Here is an 18,745-nt window from a genome sequence, read left to right as displayed (position 1 = left end):
GCATTGGATATATTTTTGTAAGGGAGTTTGAAAATGATTGACATGAGAACATACCACCGTAGTAGACTTTGGCGATTCATTCACAATGCACAGAGCGTTGTTATTGCATGGTTGTGCGTGTGTGCGTACACAAACAGCTGATAACAGACTAAACTGCTGATCACGTGACTTGCTGGCAGCTGATTGTCTCCCAGCAGTCAGCTGTTGCACTGTCAGCTGTATGCCATTGTTGTGTTGGACTGTACGTACACACACTATCATTACTACGAGAATCACTAAACCATACATTACTCACAGTATATTATTTTTAAATTGGGAAATGCGTAATGAGTAAACATATATTTACTGAATATACAGAGGGTGTCCATTACATCACACTCAGTTTGTAGATAATTCCAAAATATATGGTTATTTTGAGAGAAGAGTTTATAATATTAATTAATATTGCTGTTCCCCATCTTTATTTTGTATGTGTACTGATGTGCATATTGATAATGGTGTTTTATTACAATACACATAATAAATATGTGTGTTTCGTAATGCATAAAATAGATACAGTGGACGAAATTAAACATAGCTATGGTAGTATTATGTTTATTGTTTGGAAGAACATTTTTGTTGTATAAACAACTGTTGTATAAAATTGATTGATTATTATTGAAACATTGTCATATAGTAGGCATGAAAAGTATTACACAGAAAAATTATTAATAAGTACAACTATTAGACATATATTTTTGGTTGTTTGAGATGTACATGTCCAAATGTCCAGTTAATAAATAGGCTCGTCTGATAATAATGCAACCAAGTTATTTACTACAAGACAAGTTTATTACATCGAGTTAGAAATCCAGTAGTTGTATTATATCGATTACTTGTATTGTACAATAAATAAGTACTGTAATATGCGTACGCTATATATAATACTGCATATATCGTAAATTTATGATTGTAATGTTAAAAGCAAACGCTAGGCCCTACTATAACATTCCTTGAAAAATTATATCCTCTAGATTTTGTTGCAAATAGTTTTCGTAGAAATGCTGAAGAAAGTAATCAATTCGTATACATATTGTAGTAATGTTCATGCATTCAATTATATTTTTCGAAACATGTAGGGTAATTTCTAACACTAGAGTCAATTTATTTATCATGTAGAACTTGGCTATTTTATGACTACTGTACTGATCTAGGGGTTTAGAAATAATGTCTAATAGGGATTCTAATTTTCTATACTTATTTGCAACACTCTATAACCATTTGCGCAATGAAGGGCCCAGACAGGGCCTATACGATCCCTGTAGCAACGAAAAGCGCACGGTGGAGAAAGAAGTACGTTACCCCAATCCGTGAACGGTTGTCGGTACTTGGGTTCGCGGCGATTAAAATATTGCCGGAGCAGATAATAAATGAGGAGCGGCCGGCCGGCCCCTTTCAAGTACCGCCGCTACTAACCGTGCCGCGTACATCGGCCCTTTCATGCGCCGCGCCGCCCGCCACAGCTACTGACCGGGTCGAAAACATCAGCTGTGATGTACGAGCGGCCTTCGTGGTGTAGCGGGTCGGTCATTTGTCGTCTCTGCCTCCGTGCCGTATCAGTCCACGGGGCTCGGGCCGTCTCGCAGGAGCCAGTGTGCTGGTGCCTGCCTGCTTCACGTTCCTGCAAAACACAAGAAATGCTCAGCACTCTTCTCTGTCTTCCATTGCTTCACTCTATGTCTAACGGTCTAATAGGATCAAAATAAAAAATATTGTTTATTTAACCAATAGAAACATTTGAATTTCAGTTAAATTTGTATGAATTTTAGCAAAGACCACCAATAAGTGGACTCTTACTCTTGATCTCATAAAGTAGGCTTATAGTTTTTGAAGTTTCACTGAACGAATATAACTTGTGTAATATATCTGTATAGGAAAGTAATATTGACCTTCTCTGTTTTATATTACGTGGTGACAAGAATGTACTTCTTATACATGAACGCATATCGGTACGAATATTACTAAATCTGAACTACTCCTTATTGCTGTATATACTATATATAGGTACTACTAATATATAGATGAACTAACTATTGTTGTACAGTTATAACGAAAAGTATAAATATATAGGACGGTACGTAATTCTTATTATTGTTATGAATTCCGTCTTGGATGGCGTACTACCACAACATATACTAGATACCAAAATAAACGTTGTAGCTTCTTCACAATCTTATATGAAGGATATCCATATCCTACTTAATTTAGTGGCACCTTACGGCCAGTAAGTGCCGTGATCAGTGCTAAAATTTCGGGTAGATTAAAACTGTGTTGGTAAATCTGAGGCTTCTTTGTCATTTCAGATCATCAGCTTTCCTTTTTTTACAAACTAACTCCCAAGGACACATAAAACTCGTTTCCGTTTCTTTGAATAGCACGAGCCAATTATTTCACTGGTTGCTCTGCGACATATGTGCCAACTCTCATGGTTTATTGCCATTTAGGTTGCAGTACACACCATGAGCTCATGTCCTACTCGAACATGTTATGTCCAAGTACAGCAATATAGATCCCGGTGAGAGTGTGTTTCCAACTCTCCCCTGCCTCTTCTGGGAATAACCGCCTAATCTAAATATAGAGATATGGCCCCGGAGAGAACCGTTGAGAGACTTGTACTCTGCTGCTACAAACTTTGCTTTGCACTAGCTACAAACTCTTAGTTTCGACAGCACAACGTATACTAACTAGTACTGCAGAGAATTGCTCGGAGGGTGGCTTGAAAATGGTGTTAGCATTGATACTCTAAAAAGGGCATAATGGGATAGTACTGCTTTGTATCTCAAGCTTTGTTATTATTATTGACCTAGTAAGACTTACCAGACATTCCGTTGCAACGGTTATTACTGCTATTTATTGTAAAACCCAGACAACGGCGGAAAACAGCCAACATTTGTAATTCGTGGGATGAATACCTGACCTACCTGGCAAGAATGTGCGGTCGATCAAAAAAATCATCCAATCGTCTTAGCAATTTTCTTAGCCTCTACCAACCGAACACTCTTAGACCCATTCTTTAGATCGATAGCGAAACCTTTTAGAGTTCTTTGAAGTGGAAGGTGTCTGGCATTCCTTGTTGATGGGAACCACCAACAGCTGCTCTGGAGTCTGGGAATTTTCAGCTACGTCTGGAATTTCACCAGAACGGTCTTTATTTGCATTCCACTGTGTATTTACTGAGTACAGTGGCTAAGAACATTTTTGAAACTCGAAATGATGCAAAAAACCAGATGTTGAATGGACCTCTCGAAAACCTTTTTTTTGTGTTCCTTTTTTCTTTCCATTTAAAATCGAATACCAATCGGAAACTCAAAGACGCTCATGTTATGCCCAAGACATCTCATTCGAAGATTTTGCAGTGAATTTAAAGCAAATCAGAGGAGTGCTTGTATTCCTTGTCGAAGAAAAGACTCACTATTAGGCACACCTTTGGTTCTTTTTTACGTTATGATAATTGGGGTTTTGTGTGAATTCTGGCTTCAACGATAGCTAAGTGGCAATGACTTCGCAATAAGTAAAACGTACTATCGACAGGGATAATAATGAAAAGCAATAGTTGACTCACAGACTCCGCGTTCGTGCACGTGCGTGTGTTTGTACACAGCTTGCCTCATGTTCCGTGCCCTACTCGTGCTTGCGTGCAGTCGATCCCACAATTTGTTTCTCATCAGCAAACATCACTCAGCACGACACTGGCCGGCCACTCTCATAATTACCCCCTCCCCCACCCCACCACCACACACGCGCATGCAGCGTACACAGCGTCATCATTATAAACTATCCACTCCCTACCGACGATAGGGAACGGACACCTCGTCTGCTGTTGGGTGCTTGTGGAACTCGCCAATTTAATTTTTGTATTCGTTTTATACTCGTACAATAAGGATGTGTTATATACGTGCCGCCTTCAAACTTTGATATGTTGTACATATTAACTCGTGTAGGATTTGTGATATGAACAGGAGGAGAAGGGATGGTTATCACAAGACGTCTGAATGTATTAATAATGATGGCAGGTTCCTTCATTACTCAATTTTAATTTTCACGTCTAAGTTATGCTTAATCCAAGTTCTATAGGCGACTGACGGGCTTTAAAGGTATCATCATATCGTTTGGTAAATAAACTGTTTATTGGGAAAACCCAAGTTTAAAAAATATATATAGTCCACAAACAAATATTATGCTATCGACCACTATAGCACAGTAAGCAGACTTCTATAAACATGAATCTCAAGTTACATCACTTGATAAGATTACTTAACGTTGCTTCAGAAAATGTTCTTTTAAGATAATGGAAAAGGAAGTATTGGATTTCTCTACATCAGCCAAAATTACCATAACGACAACTATTGATTTTTAAGTAGTTGTTAAAAAACTGATTAAAAAAATTAAATAATCGTTTCATGCATGCTATTGTAGTCAAAGAATGTTAAACAGATGATTTCTTTTATTTCGTAATTTTTATAAAGCCCATCAGTATATAATATAAAAAGGGGGAGGATTGTGCTTTTTGGAATTCACTTTTGTGATGATTCAAGTGTTCCAAAATTTCAGTGTTAATAGCGTTAGAGATATTACGTTGGAATTTTAAAAATGCTTACAAGAGAAGTTTTCAATTTTCGCCTTTGATTCAATAAGATTTAAGAAATTGTATTGTTAAGCATTTACAATAATGTAATTAACATAGCAAATGTAAAGTGTGAAGTAAATGGATAATATAAAGAATGAACAATAACTTAAGAGTGGTATGACAATAAAAAAACATTCTATAACTAGTTAATAATTTAAACACACAAATTTACATACCATTAAAAGTTAAGTTAAACATAAAGATTACTCATTTCGCAGGCCATGAACTCAAAATAGAATACAAAAAGTTTTCTCTTAACCACTTCCCTACGACTACCTGAAATTTGTTGGTGGGTACAGAACATCTCTGGGAGTTGGTTGAAAAGTTTAATTTTCATATAAATATGGCTGCTCTTGATTTATTCTAGCCTGGCTGGTGTTAAGTCTAACAGGTAATTTGTTCTATTGCAATATTCTTGTATAACTATCAAGTCACTAAGTAGGCTACGTGTTTGAACTTCTCAAGTGTCAACGTCTCTCACTGCTTAACACTCTCTAGATGTTCCTCACAGTCCACATGAGACTCGGGCACTGTAGGGGACATATTTTGGTTTGAGGCATCTTCTTGATAGCAAGTACTCTCATATCAGAGACAAGTCTCTTTTCTGCGTCTTTAAATTTAATATGTAGCACCAGTTGGTTAATTGGTACGTCACTCCTAACGATTTAGAGACACATTCAGATATGTGCTGCGTTTAATTAAATCTTAGTACAATCGTAAATCCTCCTTATCTTAAGTAACTACCAATAAACTAAACTGGTGTATTAAACAGTGAATCATTCAGTACAGTAATTATCCGAAACCAGTTCATAACTTCCACTTGATAATTATTTAACCAAGTTCAAATTTCTGTTTACATTAAAACTATTACAGGAAATATTTAAACAAATATGTATTGTATAAGTATGCAATACATTTTGTAAAGCTTGGTGTATTCTCAAATTGAATCGTAAAATTTTTAGAAAAATTGGAAACGGCCTTATGACGCGAGTCATATAGTCTATAGCCAACTGTATGAAACTGCGCCGCATCGAACCAGAAAAAAAGGAACCGAAGGGTTACAAAAAGAGAATGTGTTTAAAAATAGTTATCGCTTAAAAATTAACGTTCTCCTTATATTTTTGGATAATTGAACCTTTTAAAGATTATCATTCAATGTAATGTTTATCTTTTTGTCCTGCGGTAAAATTGAGTTGTACTCGTAAAGGTTACTTCACTGGTTAACCAAGTCGTTTGGGGTGATCAATTAGTGTAAATGTGTTACAAAGTGCAGGTCCATGTGTAAAGCATGTGACAACGGATTGACATGGAGTGGACACGACGGTAAAGCGACGTCCACAGCTCACGGCCCATTCCTTGGGTAATATCTCAACCGGTAAAACTTGGACATAATAAATTAAGGCTGATCACTTAATACTTTTGTTGTGCACAATCATCTAGGTGGAATGCCGTTAGCGTCAGAGACAAGATGTCGTTACGCTGTGTAAGTCTAACGATTACAATGGATACAATGTATGGAGTGCAAGGGTTACGAAGTCAATCCATCTATTCTGATGGACCTCACACATCGCATGAAGTACAAAGGTTTATTGTTAAGGGTAGCTATCAATCAATCCTTTTATATCCTATTCTTGAGGCCTACGAAATCCGTACTTTACAATGTAAACAGAAGCTAGAACACTGGATCTTACAAATCCCACATCATCCGCATTGAATATATCTCTATTTCGTTATAATCATTTTAGTGGTTCCAATAAAAGGTCAGGAAATATTTGTGTTGTGCTCTGTAAAATGGAAGGATCATACGAATGGAAAACATCTATACTTCTTAGTTTTCCAAGAAAGCGCGGGCATCACTGAACGCGCCCTGTAACAGTATAATCTCTGGTGTCGTCCCACCGTGACCTCTCACAGTCTCGCCTCCGTGTCAAGGTCATTACACTCACCTCTACTTCCTTCCTTCTCTCGCTCCCTCTCTTTCTCTCTGCAACTCTGTCCTGCTCTGTTTGCAATTGTCACTCCTCAACTGACCTTGACGTTTACCTCTAGTTAAAACACCGGTTTTTTCATACTAAGTTTAAATAAACAACCTTTAAACTTGAATGCTACCAATTTGACATTCAACAAAGTATAACAAACTTTTTGAAACATTAAATTAGTATATTTGTATTATCATATAACAATCTAATGATATCAGTATGTGTGTTAGTGTGTATAGTCCAACTGTGATGTGTAAACATTGTTTTATGACAATACAACCATATGTTACATTTATTTAACCACTATTTTCAATTTTATACATTTATAGTCTTGAAAACATAGAGTAACCTTTATCAACCCTTCTTTATCAACATTTTCTGCAAGCTTTTTAAAGCACGAAGTAAGAAATATCCTGATAAGGAAATTAATAAAAGTTAGTAAAAATATAATTATAACAGTATATTTGAGCAAACATTATGTATGTAGTCCTTGATCAGTACTGAAATGCTAATATCAAAGATAAAGCACATGTTACTATATAACATGTACTATACATTTAAAGATTGTATATGTCTTTATATTAAATTATATCATCGTTATTGTTGCAGATAAACGAAAATCAGTTCATACTCATTAGCAGAGTAATATATTGCTTGATTTATTAATTATTAATAAGACGTTTTTGCTCGGTATAACGTTTGTACTCCTCAAGAATACAATCATACTTTAAAACCTGAAAGGTTAATAATTCTCATAAAGACTTTCCAATTGAGATTCTATACACAATTTAGTCTGGATGTCGTGACATTGAATATGCACGTTATTTACATGCAGTGACTGAGTGATACCTTTACATTTTAGATCCCTGAGCACATATTAAGTAATTAGGTTTGGATGTAGCGAAATAAGGCTAAAACCAAACTTCCTACCGTACTTACGGTCGTACGGAGTGTATTGAAAGTATTGCGTAAATTATTAAGAATTAACGTTAGATTTCTGATAGTATCAATGGGAATCTAGATTTGGTCAGATCAAATTTTTATCAGTGTGAATTGGTGCGAGCTAGGCTCAATAATGATATTCAAGTAGTCACGGGCTCGTTAACTCTCGTATTGTGTGATCAATACCACGAAATTTCAGCTGTAAAGCGCCCATATTGTGTTTTATTCTGCAATATCAACGTTACATCTCAAAAACCTTTACTATTATTATATTTGGTTGCGGAGTGTAGGATATGCATAATTTGGCATTAACTACTAGCATTCTACGATCAATAAGACTTTAAAATAGTTTGAAATTGATCACTGAAATTGATTAGACTAATTAATATTCAAGGCATTTTTCTACAGAACGTTGAACGTTCTGTATTAATTTTCTGAAAAATTGAAGCAAATTGTATTGTATTTAAAGGTTCAGTTAAATGCATACATGCTTTGTTTGTTAGGCTTACACAAATAAGCACTAATACCAATTAGATGATACATTGTATCTATCGTGTTTGGCACAGGCCTATCTTGGCATCTGTTCTCGCTCCCAGGTCGTTGTCCCCAATTTTGATATACCTTTTCTGTAAGTGGTCGAGTGAATTATGAGTCTGGCGGATGTCAGGTATATTAGACGACTAATTTCTACGAATTGCGCGCCCTTATCAGTGAACTGGATCCCTGATCACTGATAACACGATGATCTATCGCTGCCTCGTCGGCGATAAGAATCTTCCATTTTAATTTTAACACATGGCGATTACTCATTTGCTGATAGCGCTATCTTCATCCTAACACAATTTATGATGTAAGCATAAGTTATAGTGGGTGATGTAGCTACGATAAGGTGACAAGGTTAGTCCGTAACGATGTGTCGAATGTTTCCTAAGTGAAAGTGCACGGGAGTAAATTTATTCAATCGGGGTATAGAAGAATATTAGAGATTTGTGTGAGACAACGCAAAGCTAAGTAAACAAAGTGTTATTGTATGTTTATTTGAAAACTAAAGGTACACATCATAATTTTTAATAAATGAACACGAAACGTTCAAGTGTACAGTTTGCATCGATGCAAAGCCGAGCTCTTCGTAATATTGATAGTCTAGAATTTACACACGTTTGAGGGGGTTTCCCCCACTTCTGCAGTGACAGTGCACGCTATAAGTAGAGACATTGTTTACTAGTGGCTCGTACACCTTTTAGATAGTTAGTGTGGGTAGGATCAGGCGATCTTGGGGGCCATTCTTCTAATCAATCGTCTCTAATACTCCTGCTCGAGGAAATCCCACATTGCACGCGTAACTTATTAATTGAAACATTATTAACCACGACAAAGCGGGTAGGATAGGCTGTAATCAGAAGCCCACGGAAATGTAACACACCAACAGAACTGAAATGGACTTTGGTGAAGGTGGTTCAGGTCATCATTCGGACACAATGAAACGTCCAGATATGCAAAACATGATTTCTTAAGATACCGTCCTGCTAGTGTATTCAAATTTTCTCGATAATAATTCGTTTGTTGAAACAAGTGTACTAACAAAATTGTCTTTTCACAACCCCCCTATCCTAAAAATAGCCCTTTTATCAGAATCGGCTTATGTTAGGGAATCGTTTTCGTTTTCTCCGACGCGTCTGCTGTTTCACTAACACAATTTGAAGATCTCAGACCAGCTGGTAAGATTGCATTTTGAAATTCTATTCCTTTAGGCAGTGTTGAGATCCACGTCCATTGGCCAGGGCAGCTGCCGGCCGGTCTCAGGGGCATCCATCCGTTCATAAAAGTGAAAGCAAAAGCGGTCAACGGGACTTTCGTCGTTTGATGTCGCCGCTTCACGCTTTCCTAGGAAAGGCTCCCATTATGATGTACAATGGGATAGGCCTTACTACGAACCGTTTGGCTATGGGCCCTTGTCGGCACTGTTTGGGTTCCGCTCACGCCTATCTATTCTGTTTTAGTAAACAGATTGAGGTACTTTTGTTACACTTGCATGCAACATTCTAATTGTCCGTTACAACCTATAATAACGTCAACGTTAATAGTTTGCTTAACTATTATGTCATCATTGGATGACGTAATAGTTAAGCTTAAAATTAATGCAATGTCGTAAATTCTGTGGTTACAGTTACAGCAAAATGTTACGGAGTGTTTGATATAGATAAATTATTTTCTGTCTTTAATGTATTTGTACATTAACATTTGGAATTGTTTGGAAAACGTATGCGTGAAAAACAGTTTGTCCAAAAAATATGCAACTCTTGTTGGACATTGCTACTACGTCTTCTTGAGAAATCTTGTGTGGGTATAATATTTCCAAAATAATTCAGCTTCTTTAGACAGTACGTGACAAATAATCTCATCTGATTCCATGTCCACCAAAATGAAGTAGATTTTATTGAAGTAAAATTTTGAATGATGGCAAATAGTACGTATGAACTCCTTTCTCTTACCCTAGTCGCCCCAATGTTTCATTTGCCTATTACTATTGTTTCGTTATAGACAAGGCTTGTTTCGAGAGGACGCTATTGGACTAGTCATGGGGAACTGAAAGAATGTCCAATCAGTGCCCATCATTCGAACGGTGCTAGTGGTGCCAACATAACCCTTTGAATGGCACCGTGGTGAGGTCAGCCCTGGTGCGGTTTCCCCGGAATGTTGTGGCACGCCTGTTAGTAGTCATTAGCCCAGCCCGCCAGCTGCTGTATCATCTAACTTCTGACCTTTCCCCTCCACTAGACCCAGAACTGGCAGGACCCACTACGTAGTTTTGCTCCGCATTCTTGTGGTTTTAGGTTTGAGTTCGAGAATTCAGATGATTGAAGGCTTAGGATATTCTGAAGAACATTTGATATTTTTTTGGATTCTTTCTATTGTTACTAACTCCTTTTATTGCTGGTGTCCATCGCATATCAAAACCTAAACTTGTACTTTGGTGTGCCGACGTAACGCAGTAAGATGGAGGTTATAAGGTAATTAATTTTAAGTATGGTTTCTTTGAAATATTCTTGTGCTGACTCGAGCTGTGCTCCTTCATATGAGCGTTGGTCCAGTAGAGATATCAGGCGTACATATGTTGACTACCGGTACTTAGTACGTAATTCGTGCTTCAAAAGGCTGAAAATTAAGATTAGGCGAAGTCAATTGACATCAATATGATATATTAATCATGAAGTCGTACGGTTCCCTCGAAAATCTGGAGATTCTTAACATTTCAAAATCATTGACTGGTCGTAATTTTAACGGATCGCCGTCATTCAAAGTACATCATAACGTAGTTTGTCAATTTCATTATATCACACACGATATTTAGGCTCTTCCTTCAAATAAGGTTAGGAATTCATTCTGTTGTGTAATAATCTAAAATAATCGCTATCACATGGGTAATAAAATTGAACAGCGAGTTCCGGGTTCCTAACTAAAAACAATCATGCAGTTAAGTTATCCAGAAACGCTATTTAAAATATAACTGTTATTAATTCTAGACGTGGTTTTACACTATTGTTTTGTCGCATTCACGGCTCTTAATTAACTACTAATGATTTGATATTGAATAATCTAGAGACAGTCAATAAAGGACGTTTGACAACGTCAATAGAAATATCTCTGGCCTACTCTTTATTGATTAGCTAGTAAGTGGAAAATCCATAAATAAATCTACAAGTTACTGCTGGTGATCGTTGCTACCTTGCTGTGTTTTTCTATAATTTTCGAATATGCATGCGGTCCACAGATCATGTAATATTCCATGTAAGTGTACGTAGTAATTACTTTGCCTCTGACTACTTGTCAACTGGTTGCCGGTGATGGAATAATAGGACAAGATTAATGTGTTGCCTTAATTTTTGCCTTATTGTCTATTGTGTACGGGTTGCCAAAATTCAGTTACTAAACAACCTATGTTCAATATCGGCAGTTGTCCTGGGATTCCCAAATCCTCGACCCAGAATAACTCTTTAGTCCAGCCAACACGTGAGTACCAACAGCCTTTGGTCCGAACGCCAAGCCGCGACTATTCTCGGTGCCTTTGTCAAATCCGTCAAGGTCTGCTGCGTCCGACGACGGCGGCACTTCAAAGGCATTACGAAGGATTATTTGAGCTTTCTCTCATATTCTCTAGGCTCACGGGACGAGAAAGTCCGCCCGACCCGCCGTGCCGGTAATGAGAAGCTTGCGCCACCATTAGGAGGCTGGTTGGTCTAGTTTTTATCACGAGCCGGTTCAACAGCTGGTTCCCCTCTCCCCCTCACGCCGCGGTCCTGGTCACTATTGCTCCTTGCTCCTGCGTGTTTTGTCCGTTTGATCCCGCGCCGTGCCGCCAAGGACATTGCCCCTTCCCCTACTCCTCCTCGCCCTCCGCTCTCCTCTCCTCTCCTCTACATATTATCTTTCCTGTTCGGCTACCGTGCGCTTTTATCACTCCTCTAATGATACAGGACGCTTCGCTTTCCGTTCTCGGCGCCCAAATTATTAACCGCGGTCGCGCGCTTTTTCCGACGCGGGCGTCGTTAATGGCATCCTGCAGGTTTCTTCTCCGCCGTTAGTCGTCGAATTGTGCCGAAAAGGCTCGTGCTGTAAACAACATTTGGATTTTGTGTTTTGATTTGTTTGTTCAGGAGAAGGGAGTGAAGTTATAAACTATACAGACACTCTTCTTACGAACATAACGTGTCAAGAGTGGGCCTGCGGCTCTCCCCTATTCTGTTCAATAAGATCCGTCGCCAACAGCCGCAGATAACGGGCCGTAAAATGCTTTAAAGGAAAAACATGAATGTTTTATAGCCGACGATTTTATTTTGTGATTACTACTGGATGTTTTCGCATTTTCATTATGTGCATACGAGAAGAAAATGCAAGTTCTATATTGATATAATAATATTCAATAAAGGAAAATAAACTCATAGGAATTCTGTCCTCATCCCTGAAATATAAAAATAGCAATTATGAGGAGGCATAAACTTGTATTTCACATAGTACAAATAAGTAGCCCATTTTTTACGCCTAAACATCTTTGGTAATTAAAGAGGATTTTTGCTTCAAAACTTGCCGTTAGCAAATATTCAAAATTAATTCATACCTTAAGGTTGTTGATGTCACCAGTTGCGCGCTGTGGCAAAACAGAGATACTCTGGCATCTACCACTCACTGTCTACGTAAGCTACGAGTCTCATCGAAATCTTTGCCGTTCCCATGAGAAATGACGAAACCTTCGCGTCGTCCGTCAGTTATCCCGCGGCTTGAAGGAGGAATGCGCCAGGAAAGCTGATATGGGCTGGAGTGGCTGGCGGACGCGACGGGACGGAGACGGAACGAATGTGTAATGATGATGGCAGTGTCGGGAATGTGAGGTGATGTGGATGTGATGGCTCTAAAATTGCCCTCTCCGTCCCGTCCCACATATCTACCCGCTAGACTTTCTGTTGGCTCCGCGGTATTCGCCTTGTGGTTCCACTCTTGGCGGAACCCAAACTGACTTTCATACGGCTTTAGAAACCACCGTGTAAGAGCGAAGCGATCTCGTGGGATCCTACAATCGATTGCGAATGGCTCACCATGTGGCGACAATTAAACAATTAATTGGCCTAGCCTCCGCGGCGCCGCGCTGTTTGTTCCCATCGCCCAAATGGGTCTGACGTCACCCTCACTTCCGGGATGATACGATGTTGTGACTGGGACTATTATAGTACTGTTCTCAGTTTTGTTTCAGGCAGTAAAAAAATCTAAACTTGTTGACCCATTATTTTGTTACTCTTTTGGGTTTGCATTTGATTTATTTACTCGCCGTAGAGTAGTAAAATAAAATAAAATCTATTATTTACTGTAATAAACAACCATTTGTTTAAGAAGTTGTGAATCAAGTGATTTTTGAAATTGTAAAGGCAACTCTTTTAGAACAACCTACTGTTCACTGTCTTTACAAAATCAGGTGTCCATTTTAATTAATTTAATTTTAATTGATCTTTCGATTATGCACAGAAAAGATTATTATTTTGTTAAATTAAGGACGCGCGCTTGGTTATCATATAAGACTAGACGAATGGTAAGACGATAATACACACACGCGCACACTGACACACACTTGAGGGTGGTTATTAACTTGAACGTTGGAGTTAACATGTCATCACACGCCATACATACTCTGTGACAGAAAGTTCCAGAGTGAACGCAGGCCAGGTTCGCGACGTTATCTCCGAAGAGGACCCCCGTCCCGGCAGTCTCACGATGATGGATGGAAGGCCGAAGCGCGCCGAATGCCGGACATAATCTCTTTCATGCGCCGCAGTCACTGTTCGTGACGATTACACAGGAATGCCAGGCATTTCCGTCGAACACGCTGCTTGGAGTGCTTGGAGAAGAAAAGTGGAATGCCACTTTTTAGACCAACTTGGACTCCTTTTGTTAGTGTGGTGCTACACTGCAAGCGATGCGGTGGTGTAACGGCGGTGTATAGAACCTCTGATCCTCTTCGGTGTACAGAACAGTAAAATGACAGCTATCTCGCTGAAATAATAAATGCAGAGTGATTTGTAGTACACAATTGATGGAGCATAATATATAGCAACTGGCGGTTTCTATTGATTTGTGGGCTGAGTGTTAGCGAAATATATAACTCAGGTGGGAAAACGAATTGAACTATATAGACTGCTTGAAATTTGAATGAAACTTAATTTCTACAGAGACAAGATCGAATTCGGGGATATAATATTCTAATATGGGAATAGTGTACGCGTTAGCAAAGCCTAACTCACTTCGTATCTCGAGAAAGGAATGAATTATAGACTTGAAATTTTGCATGAAACCTTCAGTACTTTTTGGCGGTAGTTAGCTGAAGGCCAATGGGATCTCACCAAGAACACTTATAGCCTTTAAACTTAGCTTAACACATACTCCTAGTCTGGGGTACACATATCTTGTTTCATTCAACCTCAGTGATACGTCTAGTCTATACGTCCTTGGTTTTCTATGGCAGTGACATGTCAGCTAGCATCAATCAGTTTCGTTATAACCCCCCCCCCCCACCCCACTTGATTTATTCTAATTTAAACTCTTATTCCGATGGATATAACGCAGAAATAAAACTGCATAGAATGTGAGTAACTGGATGTGTAGTCTAGGACTAAACAGAAAAGAACTCCAACCCAATTTGTTCTGTAATAATTCTAATTTTGTTATGTAGAAGAGCAGGCGCATCAGCATCCACTTCTGTGATAAAAGTTGGGTAGTAATTATAAAGGAGTGTTGAAATCTTTAGTTATAGAGATCTTGAATTATTCTTGTATTTCATTTCGATGCGAAGTTATAGTGTTTTGTATATTTTGAATTGAATGTTGTATTTTACGGGTTAAGAAATGTTAATGTCGTATTTTTTTCACTTCCGAGTAGAAGTAGTGTCTCTTTGTTCGACTTGTGGAGTACACTGTACACCACCGTGCCGCGCTGTTCTCCCGGTGCCATACCGCCAGAAGTAGGCTAGTCCCCGCACCGCCCCGCGCGGTGCCGCTCAAAAGGACCGGTTTGTCCGCTCCTCCGATGCCGATGCCGCATTATCTGCTTCTTCATTCAATCTTTTTTTGGTCTCCTTGGAATTCAGCCAATTATTTCTTTTTGTGGGGGCCGCATAAACAAAACAATTATTGTTTCTGGCCGGTGTTTACTCGCGAGCATAGTCGGCGAGCCCTGCCCATCAATCGGCACCGGGTGACCTACGCCCCGTGTAGCGCAGCGTACCGGTCGTTACCCACATTCTGCAGGGATTAGCCACCGATGATAAACTGTTGTGTAATGGCTTGGAAGTGGAAGCCCGACAGAGCGCGGGTCCGTCTCCGCGTGGGGTGGAGTAATGTGGCGTAGGCTTGTGGTTACTGTTGCATGCTGCCGGGTTCTTAGCCTGATCCTAAATTTTACCGGATGATCCCTACGCGTGTTGTTGTAACGCTAAACGATGCCAAATTATTACACCTTCGGTTGGTAGCGATTCTTGCGGTTTATTTTCTCGACTTTCTGTATACCTTGATCTCCTATTTCAGGAACTTTATGGGAATGTCCTTCCTTATACATCTTGCAGTTTACCTTGTCTATTTGTGGTCTTTTGTGGTGTGTTAAAGCTAAATGCATAGAGTTAAAGCTATATTTCAATTGTTTTCTGATGGAAGAATAAAAACAAGCGAAATTGTAACAACGTTAGCCCTTAGCTCGAACCATCCCACCTGATTCGTGTTCGTTGTTGCAGCGGTGTTGCCCTCGGATTGTGGGGACGGGCGTCCCTCGGACACGGAAGAGCTGTTGAGGCCGGACTGCGAGCCTCTGCCCACCACCCCCCCGCTCACCAAGGCCCCACCGCCCCACCAGTCTACCCCACCTACCGCCAAGAGAGAACTCAACTTTGAGGTGAGTCGATTCTCTTCGCTGTTAGCCTATATTGTAAATTACCTGCAGAGTACAAAATATTTCACTGGACCAGTCAGCATAGAATATAATTTAAGTTTCAAAACTTAAGTATCTTAAGTAACTTAAGTTCGTATCCACTATCAAAATTCGTTTGTGCGAAGTCATCGGTTTCACGCATAACGGGTTTATCGCATGCCCACTTAATTCGACAAGCGAAATTCTAAGTAAGGAATTCGGACGGCAAGCATACAACGGTAAATAGAAACTTCTAAAACTGCTATGATTCAGAATAAAAACGACGAGTGCTAATTAATTTGGGTTTATATAATAATAATAATCTTTATTGTACAATAATTGTATTGCAAGCGTCGTTAAAATAATTTAAATGAACCCTCAAACTAATAAGTAACGAAACCCAATTTCAAGTAACTAAATAAGTAATAAGTTAAGATTACATTTTGACACGTGTTACGTACGCGTCGTTGGTGCCTCGAGTGCGTTTAACAGTGTGAACAACAAAAAACTGGCAACGTTGGGTGGTTCATTGTGACATATATGTATATATATATATATATATATATATATATATATATATATATATATTTGGCCCAGCTTACTTGACTTTTACGATTTGCTGCTTAAACACCAACAATGATTAAATTATTAATAATAAATGTAAGCCTAACGCCCTTTTGGATTTAATTTGTATATGCAGATCTAAAATATTAATATAAACACAGTTATATTTAACGAACCACATAGTAAGTTAGTTCGGTGTCCGGTGCCGAGGTCAAATCAAAAGTAAAACGTCTACTTTGATTTTTGTTAAACAAATTCATTTATCTTATCGAGGTGCACATGACTACACTCGATTTGAGTGCATCAATCAATCAATCAAAGTGATATCGAAAATGCGTGTTACCAGAGCGAGTCGCTCTCAAGACCCTCAGAAAGTAAACACAGAGAGAGAGAGTGAGAAGGAGATAGAGTGAGGGAGATGTAGGATCAGCTGATAGCACGCTTGTGACCCCAATTACCGACACCAGACATCAAAGAGCCGCCAGTAAAGTGCCATCATCTCTCCAATTGTACGGCGAGTCGCTTTAAACATCGCCTTTGATATAGTTTCAAACTGCTGCTGCCATCTGTGCGGGCCGCGCCGAACCTCTTCAAACGACATCACTAACAGAAGAACGCTGTCGCTGTCTGGGCCTTTACTTTGTTACAAGGGTGCCAACGTAACAAGATTAATACCTTTGAAAATTAGTGGACTGTATGAAGTGCGTTGTTTGGAACACCGCGACTGGTTTGGAACTTCAAAGAGCTAAGTGAAAGAGGCGTTGCAATGTTAATGGATGAAATTATTGTGCCGGGTTGAAGTGACGATTTTATATAAATTCTTAACCTTTGTAACGCATGTCTCCTCTAAATCCAAGTTTTAACATGTAGCATCCTGTTCCTATATGTTATTTTATTGATGTAAACTAAAATTCTTATTAATATGGGCTATTCTCCTTGCGCCCTTCGCGGATAAACTCTGGCTCACTGTTTCGATAGTTTTCCCACTTTCAGCATTACGAAGTGCGTTACTTAGAGGGTGGTTGACAAATTCGTCCTTGAAATGTTATTAAACTTTGATACTAGTATATTAGTTCAAGATATAAATTTCATTGATATATTCTTAACTAAACAAGAATATACAAATGTTCACCAATTGTTTGAAGGCATAATGAAAGTAAGGGTAGTATACGCCAATTAAAATGTTATCAATAATGTATCAGTAACTATTTTAAAATTTGTTAAATAATTCTTTTGTGTTATGTGTAATTTTTGATGAGGAATATATATGGTACCAGTACTATATTTTACCTAAGCTTTTATAATAATTATGAAATAGTTATTTATTAATATGCTCTAATGAACACTAAGGACTGGTTAAAATAAAATATGTACTGTAGCCTATTATTGACAAAATACAATGCTATTGTCTTCGTTGTGTATGGCTACTGTAACAAAAATGGGGCTGAACTAAATATAAAGTACCAGAGATTAAACCAAAATTCACTCAGTACAGTATTAATAGGATGACTATTTTGGAATGAAATTAGCCCAATTCTCAGCCAGGAAGGTTTGTTTGAATAGAAGTAAAACAATATAAACAAAACAAGTAAATTCCAGCAATTAGGTTCTTAAAATTGTTATAATATTTTTTTAACAGAATAATTGTTATATAAGTTGGCTAAATGGATCTTTCTATGCATTTTTTAAACAATGTACAAAGAGTAATAAAAATGGAAATTGAACTCAAGAAACAGTAGAAATAGAACACATGCGTGATACGAAGTTTACTTTTACATTAGCCCAGAAGGTGAATGTGGGCTAAGGTCTCGTGGAATAGTAGGCTAAAGTCTCGGAGATGGCGCCACACTCTGTCGTAGAGTCGTGAAATGGCATTGGAGTGCGAGAACAGTGCCGTACATCGGCTTTTGGGTGCCCGGGCAGTAAGAACTAAAAGTATTTTCTTTCTTGCTCAAATGTTACTGTTATGATGCTAGTTTGAAATTGGTATGATTTGGCCCTCTCTGCTCTAAGCGTTACTTGCCGCCTAAACTAGCGGCCCGCAGCAACAGTGGCGAGCGGAGCGGCGAGATCAAGGCGCTCGTGACGTGGCGGCCTCTCGCTCACTCCCAGGGAGAAAGAAGACGGCCTTCAGAGTGTTCTCTGGCGCCGC

At 38.7% G+C, this 18,745-nt stretch overlaps 1 protein-coding gene across 2 annotated transcripts in view; it reads left to right on the top strand.

The window, feature by feature from the left end:
- The window catches only part of LOC124354808 (protein naked cuticle homolog 1), a 126,233-nt gene that overhangs the window by 96,629 nt on the left and 10,859 nt on the right, over positions 1–18,745 (top strand). For both annotated transcript variants that reach the window (XM_046805531.1, XM_046805532.1), the window contains one exon: positions 15,857–16,014. In XM_046805531.1, the coding sequence (XP_046661487.1) occupies positions 15,857–16,014 (158 nt within the window). The remainder of the gene's footprint in view (positions 1–15,856; positions 16,015–18,745) is intronic.

The sequence above is a fragment of the Homalodisca vitripennis genome, chromosome 2 (assembly GCF_021130785.1).
Source record: "Homalodisca vitripennis isolate AUS2020 chromosome 2, UT_GWSS_2.1, whole genome shotgun sequence".
Lineage (NCBI taxonomy): Eukaryota > Metazoa > Arthropoda > Insecta > Hemiptera > Cicadellidae > Homalodisca > Homalodisca vitripennis.
This window is presented reverse-complemented; position numbering and strand designations above follow the sequence as displayed.